Below are 16,577 nucleotides of genomic sequence, written 5' to 3' on the forward strand. Positions count from 1 at the left end.
AATCAGTCTCTATGTAACTTATAGACCCTCACTCTCTTAAAGGTCTGATTAGTATGAAACCGTTTATCACCTGTAAATCAAATCTGATCTAGAAAAACAGACAGTCTTCCAACAGACTCCAGTGCATTTTATTGTTTGCTCAGATAATCATTAGAAACAGCCTGCAAGAAATGGAAATAATCAGATATAAATTAAAATTCTTTCAAGATTATATTAATGCGAATAAATTTCCAATGAAACCACAGCGATGCTTTTTAAAAATGTGGCTCAAAACCACCAAATAGTGCGTTCTCTCCCAGCAGATGAAGTTTAAAAAGCTCACCGAGCTACGCGGCTGTCAAACACAGCTCCAATTCATTTTGACAAAATAGCTGGACAGAAAAATAATAGTAAAAAATTGTGGCGATATGATGCTGGAAGAAGTCCCTCCCACTTGAAATGGACAGTTCACTCTCAGTCATTTGGGTTGAGCCACACCAAATATAGAGCAGGTGGTGACGGAGACGGCAGAGCTCGACCATTTACAGCGACTGTGAGCCGGAGCGGTGCGCTCGAGTCCTCTGTGCTGCTCGCTCACATGGCTTTCACTTTGATCTGCTTCATCTTCATCTGCTTCTTCTCGATCTTCTTCTGATCACGTCGCTGAGCCGCTTCCTGGAGAAAGAAAGAGAAATATTTGAAGACGTTATTTGTGTGTTTTTCTTAAATATAAGATTGATATTTTGGGGATATGTGTTGATTTGCTTTCAAGCTGAAAGTTAGATGAGAAGATCGATCGACCGTCACATATGTACGGTAAACATGTAGCTACAGCCGGTTTAGCTTAGCTTAGCATCAAGCTAAGAAACAGGGGAAAACGGCTACCTATCCAAAACCACCCAACCAGAACCTCCAACGCTCAATTAACAAGCTATATATTAATTGTTTAATCTTTACAAAACCAAAGTGTAAAATCAATTAACAGCACATTAATGTCTGTAAAACATCTGCATCATTTTAGGTAATTACAGTGAGTGAATTCAACAAAAATTGCTAGAATCATAAAAGTACATCAACTTCAGTAAAATTGCTGAACTGCTTCAGGTGCATTTACAAGCACAGAATGACATCATCATCAATCATCTCTTCTCACTCTCAGCAACAAAGCAAAGAAGCAGCTTCCACCAAAAAGGTCAAATTCTTCCTTTAACAGTCTTTTTGTGGCATTTCTGACCTCCAGACGACGTTGTCTCTCCGGGTCCTCCTCATTCATGATCCTCTCCTTCTCGGCTCTCTTCTTCTCCTCCCGGCGTGTCTGAGCTGCCTCCTGCCGCTGAGCGTGAGTCTGCTTCAGGAAGTTCTCCTCCACACGGGCCCGGTTTCTGTCAGCCTTCATTTTGCCCTACACATGCCGGGAACATATAAAGCACTTAAAGTAAGTGTAGTGGTCATTTGGATGCACTGCGAGGCACCGACGTGCTAGAATCCCACGTACCTCTCTGTTGAGACGGAGCTTCTTGACTTTGTCGATGCTGTAGATCACCATGTTCATGAGAGGCAGCAGAGAGTCCATGTCTTTGGGAGAAGGGTTGCCCTTGCCAGGCACTACACAAGAAACAGAGTACATGAAACATCAACATGACATGATGGGGTCGTGAAGACAGGAGAGACGAAGTGCTCACCATTAAATGTAAACAACAGCGTCTTCTTGGTCTCAGGCAGCTTTAAGGGCTGACCCTCCCTGAAAAACACACACACTGGAACTTTAAGTACCACAGAGAACGTATTAAAGTGCTAAATAACTTCCATGTCGGAGATTGAAAAGACAAAAAGATGAAATACTTACTCTTGCATAACTTTTGGACCAGAAAATTGGTCCGAGAAGTGGATGGACTCGATCTTTTCAGCATGATTGGTGATATAATGCACCATCTAAACAAAAACAGATCCAGACACATTGAGAGCTGTATTTAAAGAGAGTAAGACAGCCTGTCATAATAACCCTGTTCAACCCTTAAACACAATACTGTGTGTGAGACGGCCGTAGAGAGACAGTACCTTGTTGTCCATCACCCCATCTGTGACCTCGCCCATCTCACTCAGAATAGACAGAGAGTCAGGGAGCCCATACTTGGCCCCGGACTTAGGCTTGTCACCGCAGAACTCACTCTGTGGAGAAATAACAAAAACCATTGTTTAAGTATATGAAGTAACAATAGTACGGTATAATAAACACAGCATGTGCAGAAGTTGTGGAGGATATTCACCAAGTCCTGCATCTCCTTCTGGAGCTTGGCCATCGTCTTCTTGGTGCCGACAGCGAACACAAAAGTGTCCATGTCGTCTTCATTCAGCGTCACTTTGATTTGCTACAGACAGAGAGATGTGAGTGAGACAATGACTGTGCACAGTCCAGTGAATCTATACTTTGTGTTCCAGTTCACAGACTCCACACAGACTTGATTAAATTGCTATTTGAGCGATACAGACCACTTGATCCCCGGCAGGCCTCATCATCCTGGCCAGCACGTTGAGCAGGTCCTGCCTCTTCAGAAACTGGATGAGACCACATGAGAGGAACATTACATGACGGCATATTCAGCACAATACAGTGACACCAACACAGTCCTGTACATGCAACACATCAACACACCTTGAGCTGGATCAGCATGCCTTCACAGCACACACGTCCGGAGCACCACAGGTTGTAGATGTGCTCATTTTCCTGATTCAGCTTCCCGGTGCTCACTGCGTCTTTACTGGTGCCGTCATCACCTGCACATACCAATGAACACAAGCTCTGCTTCGTACCGACCGTCACCACGATTGACATCCGTTGCTTTCACACACTGCTGTGTCGTGTACTGAAGACAACTCACCCACTAGTGCAAAGTTGCTCTCCAGAAGCTCCCTGTGTGAGTTGAACCAGGCCTGAGCGAGGCGACTGTTCTTGTTCTTGCCGATGAGGTAGTTCATGATATAGGCCAACAGGCCGGTGACCATCAGGATCTCCATGTAGTAACTCTCCCAGCTGTTCTGCAGATGTGCAGGAACCTGCAGAGAAACAACAAGCGTTCATTGGCATCATAGCTCGACTGATGCTGGATTTTGTTCCTAGGCCAACATGAGATGAAACTTTTAAGAGTAAATGTTTAACATTTCTGTACTTAATTACATAGTGATGCAACATATAATTCATCCGTCTAACTTTAAGTATAATGACGACACCGTATGCGTTGCAGGCAGCAGGAACCACGTGCACTTTCAGAGCCTCAGCCGATCACGATCAGAGGAGTGTGAAACTTGCCTGTGAGAAGATTTTAGCAATAAGCCCGGCTTACCGTGTGGATTATAAGAGGGTCTTTCATGGAGTGGCCCGGCTTCTCCATGTCTCCAGTCACCTCAAACTCCTCCTGGTCATATTTACTGTACATGTCTTGATCCTAAGGAAACATCGAGGTCATTTAGCTTTGCGTAGTTTAATAAAATGGCATCAATAATACAAAAATTCATTTATTATGAAGAATGTGCTCAAATTGTATGCTTATATATGTAATACAAGGCCATGTACCTGTGTCTCGGAGTCCTCAAAGCCATCCAGACCATCGTCCAGCTCCACGGTGGCTTCATCTTCGTCTTCCTCCTCTTCAGGCTGCGAGGAAGGCGAGGCGCGAGGCGGGGGGGCAGTTTCTGCCTCAGCCGCCGGATCATCGTTCATGTCTTCAAACTCAGCGAAGTCGTTGTCGTCAAAGTCTGCGATGTCCTCGCCATCGTCGAAGTCATCGTTGTAGTGTCCCCTGGAGATGGGAAGGGCCAGGAGGACCAGCAGCACGGGAATCAAGAGGAGATGCGCTCTACGCATGGTGGGACCTGCACCACAGGGGGAAAGAGTTGATGCAAGAGGACACACCAGTTCAGAAATCTGTCAACTGCTCCATTCTGCAAGGTGCTTGTGTATCAGTGAGGCTACCTGGAAGCATTACATTCTGTAAAAGTGTGGTGATAGTGTCAACCTGTCAGGCCATAGATATTTAACATAATCCAAACTGAGGCCTCTGGCAGTAGCTTATAACTGTGGGAAGAGCTCAGGTTAAATTTCACCACAACACAGCAACCAAGGAAGCCACTGCTCGCACAATAGGGCTTCATGAGACAAACCCCAAAGAGAGGAAAGAGTCCCCACGGACCGAGACTAACGAGGAAACAACTACTGAGGAAGAGAAGGAGCTGCTGTGTTGATTTGGTCCCTGATTAAGTCACTTTAAAAAAAAGGATAAAGCTATAATGTATCAGTGTACCAGGATTAGACATTACTAATGACACACTAAGGCACAACGTAAATGCTAAGCTAGGTCAAACTTCAGGAGCTGCACTAGCTGGGGGTTAAATCCAGAGAGCTGTCGTTAGCCCAATGAACTTTAGCCCAACATATCTAACGTGTGAGTTTTGCTAACAGGCTTTAATATAAAGTGATATAAATGACTTTCTGTGGTGGCATTCAAGTCAAAACTAACACTGTATACTAATCCAGTGTTTATGACATGTACGATGAAACCACAAACCCGCAAATCATACCCGACCCATCCCCCCCAGCTCTCACTCACTTTATCATTAGCTGTTAGCAAACCTGCTATTAGCATGCTAACGGTGGCTAACTAGCATGGCACCTTGTTGCTAGCAACCAACCTGTTCTCTTTAACTCAACCCAGACGATTAGTCGTACTTTAACAAAACACCCGAACAACGAGCGTACCTGGAGTATGACTGTGACAAAAAAAACGTATCGCTGGTTTCGAATCAAGTAGCTTGAACTGTCCTTGTAGTAATATTTCCCGTTACGCCTGAAGCAGGAGAGCACTCGACATAGGACCAACCTTTCAAAGCAAAAGTATCGCAGCAGGATATATCCATTACTCCCTTCGACGCCATAGAAATCACGTGACGTGTACTCGTCTGATTAACGCAACAGTTTTATTTTGAAAATATTTATACCGGAAGTCTTTATGGGCTGTTGTTATGTCTGCCTTTATGCGAGTGACGTTGAACATAGGGCGTTGAATGCTAGCATGCTTATTACTTCAGCGCCACCCACTGGTCACGTTACGTAACTACAACTGTGTCTATTTCAGAAGTGGTATTACAGTACACAATACTACGATCATAATATACATAGTAAAGTAGCTTACAAACTATTTTCTTACGCTCTGGATTCATACACTACAACATCCAACTCCTTACATTACAGCATAGATTATATTTGTATAGTTAAAATAAATATCGTTATTTACACAAATTATTACAGAATATCATTCTGCTGTATATGCAATGTAAACATCCACCCATGCTATATTTATTTATTTTCACTATGTATGTTATGTTTTATTTTCAACTTTATATAATTGTTAAGAGTTTACAGACTGCTTAACAATAAAAGCCTTATGAGTTTATCATTAAACTAATGTATTGAGTTCAACTAACTTACCTATTATGTTACACCGTTACTAAACTTTTCGTTGTGTTATTAAGATAAATACAAACTTTATTATGTATTTATTAGCAGTTAACTACGCACTTCATAACGGTTAACTATATGCGGTTTACTTTTGCTCGGAACTATTTTTCAGGACATTTGAGCGACACGGAATCATTAGTGTGTGACACACAGCGGCTGAACCATGTGGAACGTGTTGCGTTGACTTCGTCGGTGTAACGTCGCTCGTTGAAACAGTTGTCAACATTCTCGTTCATAATGAACGCGATTCCTATTGAAAGCGTAAAGATAGTGCGGTAACAACAGATGTTATTGATGTTGATGACTTTAGCTGCTCTAAACATCGCTGAATAATGGGGAAATCTAAGGTAAGGACCGGACTGTGCTAGCAAGTTAGCCACGAGTGAAGAGAGTTAGCCTGATGTGAGCTTAACACTTATATTGTAATTTAAATCCAAATCACACAGGAATCGGTGAAATGTTATTTCCCTTTTCTTTTCATGATAATAAATACATATGACTATTGTGCTTTCAGACCAAGAACCAGAAGAAGTCCCGAGCTACAGCTAACCATGTGGCCGAGGAGACCTACGGCGCGGTCCCGCACTCCTTCGTGTTTAATCGGGGTCAGATTGGGAAAAACGTGGGTCAGCTCATTGTGGACGTGCGGAGAGTCATGGAGCCGTTCACCGCGGAGTCTCTGAAGGTCTGTCGAACCGTAAAGCAGACTGTCCACGCTGCTGGATGAGGCCATGTGCTCTGTGAGCTCATTCGGTTGCTTTAAATGGCATCACAAGGGTAGATGTGTGGTTGTTTAAAGGCTTTATTTGAACAATTGAGTGAAAATATTTTGGTTTTCTCGAGATTTAAGTGTCATTGCCTTATCCTGCTGAGTCTCATCCACTACGTCTGACCTGTTTGTGCTTCTTTTTTTCTTTTTTTTTTTTAAACCAGGTGAGGAAGAAGAACGTGCTGAAAGACTTTGTAGCCATCGCAGGACCACTGGGAGTGACTCACTTCATGATGTTCAGCAAGACTCCCAGCTGCATAAACATGGTGAGACCACCTCACACTATGAGCAGGCCGCTCTCTGGTACTGAAGGACTGTACGGTTGTGGCACGTAAAGCCTGTTCCACCATTAAACAACTCGCATCTTGTGCTTTCAGAGACTTGCTCGACTTCCCAAAGGTCCCACGCTTCATTTCAAAGTGCTCAAGGTAAAACATATGAACTCATGATTGAAACACAAGTAGACAGGTGGGCTCAAATGATGATGACATTTTAGTACTTGACTGTCTGTGATGTTTTCAAAGTAAACGCACTGATTTGCCCAAACTGTCAGTCATTTTCAACTCTTGATTTTTTTCTCGTTTAAGACTCTTTTGAACTTTTTCTCTTCAGTACTCTCTGGTCAAAGATGTGGTTTCGTCCCTGAAGAAGCACCGGATGCACGAGCAGCAGTTCACGCACCACCCGCTCCTCATCCTCAATAACTTTGGATCTGACGGCATGCACGTCAAACTCATGGCCACCATGTTTCAGAACATGTTTCCTTCCATCAATGTGCACAAGGTTTGTTCTTCTAGCGCACAATATTGCCTCGCCGTCACTTTGGTTGACTCAAGATTGAAAGCCTCGTTGGCATGATGAGAGTATAGTCTTCTGAGATTCCCTTTGAAGATACATTAAAAGTAAACGCTTTCTGATTTCTGAATCTTTGAGTCTTTCAGCATCGTAAACATTTAACCCTGAATTCTAGCAGTAAATAAATAAGATGCTGTTGTTTTCCAGATAAGCCTCAATAATATCAAGAGGTGTGTGCTGCTGAATTACAACCCAGAGACCCAGGAAATTGAATTTCGTCATTAGTAAGTAATGCGTTGTCACGTACATTAGTCACAGATGGCAAAGAGCTTGACTTTGCACAGAGATCGGCTCAGATGATGACAGATTGTGACTTGATTGTTCAGTGATGTTCAAAGTAAACGCACTGATGGGCCTCCACACTACAGCCACACGTCTTATATGTTGTTGAGTGAATGTCACACTGACGCACATGACGTGTTGTAACCTGCAGCAGCATGAAGGTTGTCCCCGTGGGAATGAGCCGCGGCGTGAAGAAGCTGATGCAGGAGAGGTTCCCCAACATGAGCAAGTTTGAGGACATCAGCGAGCTGATGATAAAGTGAGCTGCTCGTGGCGGTACAGCCGTTGTAGTCCTGAGGTCAAAGGGCGCTTAGTCTGATGACAATCTGTTTTGTGCTCTCCTTCGTCTCTCAGGGGAGCGAATCTCTCCGAAAGTGAAGCCGAGCAAGACGGGGAGCACAACATAACGGAGCTACCGCAGGTCTACTCCGGCAGAGGCAACATGGCGTCCCAGCAGAGTGCCGTCCGTCTGACCGAGGTGAGAGCGCCGAGGGAGCGAAGCCGTTTAAAGATGTTACCATGTTGCTCGGATGGCACCTGAAGTGTTGCTCTGTGTTGTCCTCAGATTGGTCCTCGCATGACTCTGCAGCTGGTGAAGATACAGGACGGCATGGGAGACGGGAGTGTCCTCTATCACACCACGAGTGAGTTCACCTCCGTCCTTTTTCTTTGGTCTTCCTGCTTGGTACGTTCTGGTGTACGTGATGAAAAAAATCATTATGAATTTTATGATTTCTCTCTAAAAGTAAACGCTTACTGATGCATCGGAAGACTACAGGGTTTAATGTGGACCGTGTAGAAACAGTCTTCTAAGTTGTTATGCACTTTGTTTGAAAGTCTCCAAGACGGAGGAGGAGATCCAGGAGATCCTGAAGAGGAAGGAGGCCCAGCTGAAGGAGAAGGCCGGTCGCCGGAAAAAGCAGGAGCAGAACGTCGCTGAGAAGAAAGAGAAACGAGACGTGAACAAGTAATTTGGCCGTGTAGATAATCAGACCTTTCTGCCATGTCATTTTTTTTCTTTTTGCGTCCGTGTAACACTTATTGTTTCCCCTCCTAACAGGAAAAAGAGCCTGGAAGGCATTAAGAGGAAACACGCCGAGGCTGAAGAGGACAGTGAGGTGGAGGATCCCGGGATGCAGGACAATGAGGTCGCTGTTGTTGAATCTGATGATGAGGTGGAGTACTACAGACAGGCTGTAGGACTGGAGCCAGATGAAGGTGAATATAACGTTGTGCTATAAGTCATTAGCTCTGCGGGTTGTTTTGAACGTAGTTATTGACCAAGACTCGGTTTTTGTGTGCAGACATGTTCCCCGCTAACAAGAGGAGGCACGGCTCAGAGAGGACTCATGACCCTGCCAAGAAGAGGAAGATGTCACCGGGTAAACCGTTTAGAAAAGACAGAGACACTAAATCCCCCATGAGAAGCGGTCCAGGAGGACACCGAGACAAAACAGGAAAGGGCGGGGAGAAACCGTTTGGGAGGAAAATGAAGCCTGGAGGAAAGGCGTTCGGAGCAAAGAAGTTTGGCGACCGGGACAGGAAGTTTGGCGACCGGGACAGGAAGTTTGGCGACCGGGACAGGAAGTTTGGCGACCGGGACAGGAAGTTTGGCGGGAAGAAGAATTTTGATGGGAAGAAGACATTCGGTGGTAATAAAAATACGGACAAATCTAAAGGTCCAAAAGGCAAGCCGGCCTTCAAGAAGAAGGGTCCAAAGCACGGCTCTAAACAGAGGAAGGGGAAAGGCTGAAGCTCCTCCTCCCCTCTCTGGACTTTCAATGTGTTTTTCTGCTCGACCTCCAGGTGGCAGCAAACAGCCAGTTATTTAACCAGATGTTTGTTTGTGAGACAGTTTATTGCTGAAAATCAGCAGACGGACAGAGGAGAACAGAAGTGCTATATTTTCCACACTGTATCATTAATTGTACTTGTTCAATAAATTGTTAAAAGATGATTTTGTTCTTGTCTGGGAGCTGGTGCTGTTTCTTGGAGTTATGATTATTACATTTTTTTTTTTTCAATTCAAACTTTCTTTTCAGACTCGGGGTCCAGATAAGATGAATACATAAAATGACACAAACATTAAAGTACATGTAGGCCTCGCAATGCCTTACAGAGAGACAGCTGTACCAAAGTATCCACAGCTGGGACTGGTAGCGTGTGCTACTAAACTATGGTCGTTAAAACCAATATGTCATTTTCAGAGGCATTAAGCCGACAAATACTTTTATACATAAGATTTCTTTAAACTGTTTGGAAAGTATTGACTCGTGCAGCCGCAAACATTTCACTGGCACTACTCCATCTGTCCCTTTAGCAGTATTCTCGTGGCGTCATTAGTCGCTGTAAGCTCTTTGTGTGTGTGTCGAGTGTTGTACAATATGCTCTGAACAGAGACATCCTCACTTACTCTGTACAGACCAAACTTGCGTGAGAGAGTGATTGCTTGTGCATACATCCTACGACATGGCCGAGAAATGTCGTTATCGGTCGTGTTCCGTTATAAAACGACCTAAAATATATTTTACTTCACAACAGACACCAAGATTATCAGACAATCTGAAGTCGGGGAATTTTAGACATTTGTCCTCTTTGGTTCGACAGATCAAGATGGCATTCTCACTAAACACCGGAATATTTTTCTAATCCAGCTCCACCACTCTGGAGTGAATTGCAGACCCACATATGGAGACTTGTCCTAGGAATTTCAAGAATGTGCCCGACAGGTTTTATCATCACTTTACTTCCACACTTCTGGGTCAGTTATCAAGTTGACACCGAAAGACCGCACCCAGGGGATTTATATGAAGCTGCTGATGCTCATTAGCTGCTCCCCAAAGTCTTCATGTGAGGATCGAGTTGTAAGTAACAATAAGACTGATCTCAGATCGGTGATTAAGTTTACATTTTTATGTAAAACCCTCCCCTAAAGCCCGTAGTCATAGAAATGGTTAACACTGAGAGCTATTTACCACCATTGGGCTTGCGCATGCAGTGCCATCATAGTGTTTCTTTGAGTTGCGTAAGAGGAAGTGACAGACTTAAGTATCAGAATTCTAAAAGCCCTCCATGTCTCTCACGTCGAGGAGCTTTTCATGCTGTCGTTACAGTTATCACACAGGAAATTAACTCTCGGGTTACACGCCACAGCACCTGCTCTGCAAAGCTGCCTTACGGTAAGAAGAGGTTAACATTTACATTTCTGAATCTCTCAGGGTAAAATTGAGTCTCTGTATTTAAAATGTAACATTTAGTGTAACATTGTATCAGCCTACTGTATTTGTTACCTCAAAAAAAGAAGAAAAATCCTCTTTGTGGAAAGGTTTCCTACCTTAACATGCTTTTACATGTCTGTGCCCATTGTCTCAAAAACGTTGCATACATGAACTGCACTTAACATAATTAATATGACTTTTATTCAAATGTATTAATCAACATACTTCAAATTATAGATTTTGGACGGCAAAACTGTGTGGGAGCAACAAAGTAACCGTGGGCTGAACTCGAGATGGAGAATAACTTCAGGTGTGAGAAGATCCAGAAGCCCCTGCTGCCCTTGATGTATGGCGTGGAGTTCCCCCTGGCCCTGGCCGGAAACCTGTTCGCCCTGTGGCTGCTGGTGGTCCGAGAGAGGCGGAACTGGCACACCGGGGTGGTCCTGGCCTGTAACCTGGCCATCAGTGACCTGCTGTATGTCCTGACCCTGCCTCTGCTCATCGTCTACTACTCCCTGGACAAACACTGGGTGTTTGGCGAGGCTGCGTGTAAAATCGAGAGGTTTCTTTTCACCTGCAACCTGTACGTGAGCATCTTCTTCGTCATGGCGATAAGTGTGAACCGGTGTGTGGCCCTCGCGTTTCCCTTCTTCACCCGGTCCCACGTAGAGCCCGTCCACGCCAAGGCCGTCAGTGTCCTCATCTGGGTCCTTGTAGCAGTCATTTCCTGCCCTGTGCTGAGATTTGCCTCAGTTTGCCAAAGTGGGAACACGACTCAGTGTGTGTCCTTCTGTCCCCAGCGTCTCGGGAATGAAAGCCCTCACTTCACTTACAAAATGTTCCTGGCTGTGTTTGGTTGTCTGGTTCCCTTTCTGGTTACTTTCTCTTCTTACTGTGTGGTGATTTCCGTGGTGTGGAAAAACATCAGTGTAACCACACTGGAGAAACGTAAGGTAGCCCTGTTAGTCACATCAGTGATTGTGCTTTATGCCGTTTCCTTTATGCCGTTCCACGTCTTCCAGATCTGGCACTTGTACAGGAAAATCCATACACCCAACACTGATGTTTGTTGGGTGTACTACATGTACCAGGTGTCCAAGGGACTGGCAACTCTGAACATGTGCATCCATCCAATCCTTTACTTGGCTTTGTTTGACAGTATGAGAGTGGCTAGTTGTGGGAAGAGCCAAGAGGACGACAACAGGGGGGGGAGCACGAAGTACAGAGCTGCTGCTTGACCAGGAAGTTCATCATGTTTTCATGCTGTAAAAACTTGCTCTAGTTTCTTGACTTGTTTTTTCTGAAAGTTATTGTTCAACTAACTTTGCAACATAATCCTCTGTAATAAATACGTTGTTACAGAGGAATCCTGTTCTCTTTGAGCAAGTGTTTTAATGAAGCAATGTTGACTTGTGACCTTCTCATCCCAGTTGTTGTAATACAATATGGGATTTGTTTTCAGATCTTTTGAAAGATGAATGGTTAATGCATTCAGCAATTCTCAACTAACAAAAAAGCATAAATTACAGAGAAGTAAATAACAAAAAAATTGTTGTGTAGCCGTCACAGCCCGGCTCAAAACCAGCAACAAAAAACAATGTAAAAATAAATGTATGGCAGTAGTGTGAGTGGACGCATGTAAATTTGCTGCATGGGTGTCGTGCTGTAAAAACAAAGAAACGAAACTAAAAGCCACAAAAAAAAGGTGTAGGCTGACAAGTGAGATGCTAACAAAAACTCACGTTTTTATGCATGTGGTCACAGCAGGCCCAGGTATACCACTGATTACTCCCCAATCAGGTCTGCAGCCCTAGAGATAGAAAGCACAGAAGAAGACTGTGACAGCTGCAGAAATAACATTTCTTTATCTCTCGTGAAAGTTATTCCTTGCATGAAACTCACACTCGGTTTTTCTCTCTCCAAGAAATAGACAAGAATAACTGATGTATCGACACGACTCTGTCACTTCTCCCCTCTGTCATCCTATATCAAGCATTGACAATGTCAAACATTTTCATCATAATACAAAGCGAAATTCATATATGATTACATATGATTTCCACCCTCCCACCAGTAGAGTTTAGCTTGATACCACCGGTTAGGAAACAAGGCTCTTATTGTGAAGCTAACAGTTAGGCAAACGTGGTGCCTTTATTGCGAAAGTTAAAGTCCCGGAAGTGTGTGTATTGGCGGCTCGACTCGTCGCTCTGTGCTCCGCTCTTTACGGCCCTGAAGCTAAGCTAGCTGAGAAGATGCCGTCGATTGAATACGACGAGTGAGTGGGTTTTTAATATACATTTAATAACTTCTGCATATATTGGAGATGTATCATCGATCTAATATTCAATATCAATCTCTCCCCTCCAGCTCCAAGCCCAGTTGGGCAGACCAAGTCGAGGAGGAGGTAGACGAAGGTAAGGAACTAACGTCAGTTAGCTCATGCTAATGCTAGCACATCTCTCTTAGCCTGGTGTCCGCAGGAGGAGGCCGGATAGGCGGCTTCCACTCACACGTGGTTGTCGGGCGTATTACTCCAGATAACATACACACGTACCAGTGATGTGTTGGATATCTGATGTTTAAAATATGTGATTAGTACGTTTGACCGAATGACATAAATGCACGATTTCTTGATTAAATATGAAGCTAACCGACATATGACGGTGACGTAGGCAGTGTCATTCACTGGGGACGTTATGATAGCTAAGAGTTAGCAAGCTAGCTGTGTTACTGGCTTTAGAAATAAATAAATAAAAATGTCCCGGGTTAATTAATAACTTGAGATGTGATCAAGAGAGGACACCTACTGGGGCTGCTCCCTAGTCAGCGTTGACACAACAGCATAGTACAGTGTTGATGTCTGTTTATTTAAGAGAGCAGCGACAACTGCTTCTGTTGCTTTTTGCTCAGAATCTAATTTTATTTATTTTTCTCAGGAACACTACCGCCTCCCAAGGAAACCATCAAAGGAAATATAAAAACCATCACGGAATATAAAATAGATGATGACGGAAAGAAGTTCAAGGTAAGCTAAGTTTTACTAAGATATGCTAAACAATGCTGCTTTGTATACGTGTGCAACTCTTAAACATGTTTATTAAAGATGGTGTACATGTATTGGTGTACAGCTACCGTGATGGTGAAGAGGCGTTTCTTTGTTCATGTATCAAACGTCAGAGCTGGAGTAGTACATGTCATTAGACTTCCTTTTTTGATTTGTAACACTGCAAAACCAACAGAAGTCGTCATACATGCAACATTTTGCGTTTGTGAAATAACTGAATTCGTCATGTTCTGCCTGTGTGTCCTGTAGATTGTGCGGACCTTCAAGATCGAGACAAGAAAAGCCTCAAAAGCTGTTGCCAGGAGAAAGGTTTGCGTTTTATTCACTTTGAAGTTAAGACTTTGGGTGAACTTGGGCGTCATGGATTCTATTTCTCTCTCACTCCAGAACTGGAAGAAATTTGGCAACTCTGAGTTTGATGCAGCCGGTCCTAACGTGGCCACGACCACAGTCAGTGACGATGTCTTCATGACTTTCATCTCCAGCAAGGAGGTGAGGATCCATTGTGACCTTTTTAATGGTTATTTCTGCTTAATACATGCAAAAACAGGCTGTTATTTACTGTGACTGAGTACCTCTTCTAACCTCTTGCAGGACTTGAACGCCCAAGACCAGGATGAAGATCCCATGAACAAGCTGAAAGGACAGAAGATCGTGTCTTGCCGTATTTGCAAAGGCGACCATTGGACCACCCGTTGTCCGTACAAGGACACCCTGGGCCCCATGCAGAAGGAGCTGGCTGAGCAGCTCGGGCTTTCCACCGGAGACAAGGACAAGCCCGCTGGCTCTGGTACCGTCAGCTCACCGTGCACACAATCCAGATGTAGATTTGTGAGACGTTCCTCGCGTTATGACTGACGTGGCCTGTTCTTCTTCTCTTTCACCAGCGGAGCCAGAGCCGGCTCAGCCTGCGCAGAGCAAGACCGGGAAGTACGTTCCCCCAAGCCTGAGGGACGGAGGCACGCGGAGAGGGGAGTCCATGCAGCCCAACCGGCGAGGGGGATGTAAGTAGATCCACCTTCTTATTCTACGCACACATTACTTGATTCATTGTACAGTAGCAAGAGCGTTGCTCAGTATAGACAGCATGCGTTTGCTCTCGACAGCTGATGACAACGCCACTATTCGGGTGACCAATCTGTCGGAGGACACCCGCGAGACAGACTTGCAGGAGCTCTTCAGACCATTTGGCTCCATCTCGAGGATCTATCTGGCCAAGGACAAGAACACCGGACAGTCAAAGGTCAGTGTCCGTCTTCAGAAAACAAACACGTCAGAGACTGGAAGCATTAAAGCAGGTGTTCTTTTATGTAGATAGTACGTTGACTGGTGTATTTGTATCTAGTAAACAAAAGCATCATGTAGTATTATGTTAAATACTAGCTGGCCCTGCCAACAATAGTACAGTTGTCTGATACATCATCTGCTTTGTTTCCTGCAGGGTTTCGCCTTCATCAGTTTCCACCGTCGGGAGGATGCATCCAGAGCCATCGCAGGAGTGTCCGGATTCGGATACGATCATCTTATTCTCAATGTCGAATGGGCCAAGTAAGTTGTCAGTTAATTGTTGGTGTATATTTGTATTTTTTTGTTCTTGCTGCTAAACATATTGAATTCTCTCTACAGACCATCCAACAACTGAGGAATCCATCAGAATACATTCGAGGATGCCAGATTTTATTGTTGTGGTAAAACGTGGCTGTTACCTAAATAAAGAGAATCACATTGTCACAATCTCCTTGTTTTCATTCTAAAATTTGAGGGTAGCTTTCATTTTTGACTGAACCTTAACTTTAAACTGTTGAAGCTAGATACCTGTAAGCTCAGAGTTGTGACTGAGAACAGATTGTAAGCAGAGGGGTTCATATGCAGAATTCTCATCACTAAAGCCACATCTGAATAAAGTCAGTGATGAGTGCAAATGCTTCCTTAACGGCACAAATGAATAAAGTTATGAGGATACTATAGCTATCGGTACATGTTTATGAATAGTGATGCAGAAACTGGATTAAAAACATGTTTGACTCCAAGTGACAAATACTGAAGTAAACTGCAAAATTGCCTGAAGTTGAAAAATCTTTAAATTTAGTCAAACTGTAAAAGGGTCCAGTTGAGATTCATGAGAATTCACAGGTCTGTGGCTGCAACATGTTCCTGTATTTTATGATTTTCACATGTCAACCACACTGCTGAAATCACTCTACTCATGTCTAGATAATGAAATTTAAAGCACTTCAATCATTACCGCCAAAATGATAAATTCAGTTGGAATGGCACAGTATGTAGATCAAGTTAAAGGAACAAAATGCAGCATTAAAAACCGTCTAGAGTCGATTGTGGTAACGTGCTGCCATCTCTAGATTCTGCTTAGTAGCCATATTGTTCCATCTATAGATCTGTCACTTCTGCTTTTAACAAGGTGTCCTTTTCAATTCTTTAAACTACAAGTCACTTTTTTTTGCTGATGCATTTTAGAAAACACTGGCCAGGACATTTCAGTGTAAATAAACTTCTCAAATATACTAAATCAGGTCTTCAACAGGGAGTCTGCAAAATTTTAGGTTGAGACAATTTTTAAATTCTCTTTTTTCCCCAAACATGAATCTGTCATTTTAATAGTTCAGTATTGTATAAAAGATAACGGGTATGTTTATGCATGGTAGTGGCACTAATAGGCCACTCATTTTCATTTAAAATGAAATCAATTTTAATAGCTTGTATGCATGATTATCATGCAATTCACAATGTTGATATCGGCATTGGTATCAGCTGACAAGGTATGTTTCTAAATGGCAGTGGCACGGCCACCCTACTCACTGCACCTTGCACGTTTAAAATAAAAACATGAATATATGAACCTGTGTATTATTTGAATAGCTTAGTGTTGAATGCACAATA

At 43.6% G+C, this 16,577-nt stretch overlaps 3 protein-coding genes across 5 annotated transcripts; 2 read left to right on the forward strand and 1 right to left on the reverse strand.

The window, feature by feature from the left end:
- Nucleotides 1-39: 39 nt before the first annotated feature.
- ccdc47 (coiled-coil domain containing 47) lies at nucleotides 40-4,946 on the reverse strand. Of its 3 annotated transcripts, none has more exons than XM_031862186.1 (13): nucleotides 4,854-4,946; nucleotides 3,551-3,849; nucleotides 3,321-3,422; nucleotides 2,859-3,033; nucleotides 2,633-2,754; nucleotides 2,470-2,535; nucleotides 2,247-2,348; nucleotides 2,038-2,148; nucleotides 1,826-1,911; nucleotides 1,662-1,720; nucleotides 1,475-1,584; nucleotides 1,214-1,381; nucleotides 40-654 (listed from the first exon to the last, which is right to left on the reverse strand). In XM_031862186.1, the coding sequence occupies exons 1-13, from the start codon at nucleotides 4,906-4,908 to the stop codon at nucleotides 574-576; spliced, it is 1,536 nt and encodes a 511-aa protein (XP_031718046.1). In that variant the 5' UTR covers nucleotides 4,909-4,946; the 3' UTR covers nucleotides 40-573. The 3 variants fall into 3 exon arrangements, with proteins under 3 accessions (XP_031718046.1, XP_031718048.1, XP_031718047.1); XM_031862188.1 differs by lacking the exon at nucleotides 4,854-4,946 and adding an exon at nucleotides 4,666-4,847 and having other exon boundaries at nucleotides 41-654; XM_031862187.1 differs by lacking the exon at nucleotides 4,854-4,946 and adding an exon at nucleotides 4,733-4,813 and having other exon boundaries at nucleotides 41-654.
- Nucleotides 4,947-5,643: 697 nt separating this feature from the next.
- LOC116391642 (suppressor of SWI4 1 homolog) lies at nucleotides 5,644-12,594 on the forward strand. Its single transcript, XM_031862429.1, has 13 exons — nucleotides 5,644-5,838; nucleotides 6,006-6,176; nucleotides 6,425-6,526; nucleotides 6,638-6,688; nucleotides 6,873-7,043; nucleotides 7,263-7,339; nucleotides 7,549-7,656; nucleotides 7,752-7,875; nucleotides 7,963-8,041; nucleotides 8,235-8,364; nucleotides 8,458-8,615; nucleotides 8,702-9,145; nucleotides 10,904-12,594. Exons 1-13 carry the CDS (start codon nucleotides 5,824-5,826, stop codon nucleotides 11,851-11,853), a joined length of 2,580 nt encoding a protein of 859 aa, XP_031718289.1. The 5' UTR covers nucleotides 5,644-5,823; the 3' UTR covers nucleotides 11,854-12,594.
- Nucleotides 12,595-12,775: 181 nt separating this feature from the next.
- On the forward strand, nucleotides 12,776-15,410 carry eif3g (eukaryotic translation initiation factor 3, subunit G). The gene is made up of 10 exons (XM_031862368.1): nucleotides 12,776-12,890; nucleotides 12,983-13,029; nucleotides 13,552-13,640; nucleotides 13,929-13,988; nucleotides 14,067-14,171; nucleotides 14,274-14,469; nucleotides 14,567-14,683; nucleotides 14,786-14,922; nucleotides 15,121-15,227; nucleotides 15,306-15,410. Exons 1-10 carry the CDS (start codon nucleotides 12,868-12,870, stop codon nucleotides 15,319-15,321), a joined length of 897 nt encoding a protein of 298 aa, XP_031718228.1. The 5' UTR covers nucleotides 12,776-12,867; the 3' UTR covers nucleotides 15,322-15,410.
- Nucleotides 15,411-16,577: the final 1,167 nt, after the last annotated feature.

The sequence above is a fragment of the Anarrhichthys ocellatus genome, unplaced genomic scaffold, assembly GCF_004355925.1.
Source record: "Anarrhichthys ocellatus isolate YVR2014 unplaced genomic scaffold, GSC_Weel_1.0 scaffold26, whole genome shotgun sequence".
In the NCBI taxonomy this organism is placed as follows: Eukaryota; Metazoa; Chordata; class Actinopteri; order Perciformes; family Anarhichadidae; genus Anarrhichthys; species Anarrhichthys ocellatus.

Excerpts from the sequence above, each read along its gene's own strand:
- ccdc47 (XM_031862186.1), bottom strand. The coding sequence starts at position 4,908 with ATGGCGTCGAAGGGAGTAATGGATATATCCTGCTGCGATACTTTTGCT. Across the intron at positions 2,536-2,632 it reads GCATGCTGATCCAGCTCAAG|TTTCTGAAGAGGCAGGACCT; the intron begins GTGTGTTGATGT and ends GGTCTCATCCAG. Across the intron at positions 1,912-2,037 it reads ATGGGGTGATGGACAACAAG|ATGGTGCATTATATCACCAA; the intron begins GTACTGTCTCTC and ends GTTTTTGTTTAG.
- eif3g (XM_031862368.1), top strand. The coding sequence starts at position 12,868 with ATGCCGTCGATTGAATACGACGA. Across the intron at positions 14,684-14,785 it reads GCCCAACCGGCGAGGGGGAT|CTGATGACAACGCCACTATT; the intron begins GTAAGTAGATCC and ends TGCTCTCGACAG. Across the intron at positions 14,923-15,120 it reads AGAACACCGGACAGTCAAAG|GGTTTCGCCTTCATCAGTTT; the intron begins GTCAGTGTCCGT and ends TGTTTCCTGCAG.
- LOC116391642 (XM_031862429.1), top strand. Across the intron at positions 8,365-8,457 it reads GAGAAACGAGACGTGAACAA|GAAAAAGAGCCTGGAAGGCA; the intron begins GTAATTTGGCCG and ends CCCTCCTAACAG. Across the intron at positions 8,616-8,701 it reads AGGACTGGAGCCAGATGAAG|ACATGTTCCCCGCTAACAAG; the intron begins GTGAATATAACG and ends TTTTGTGTGCAG.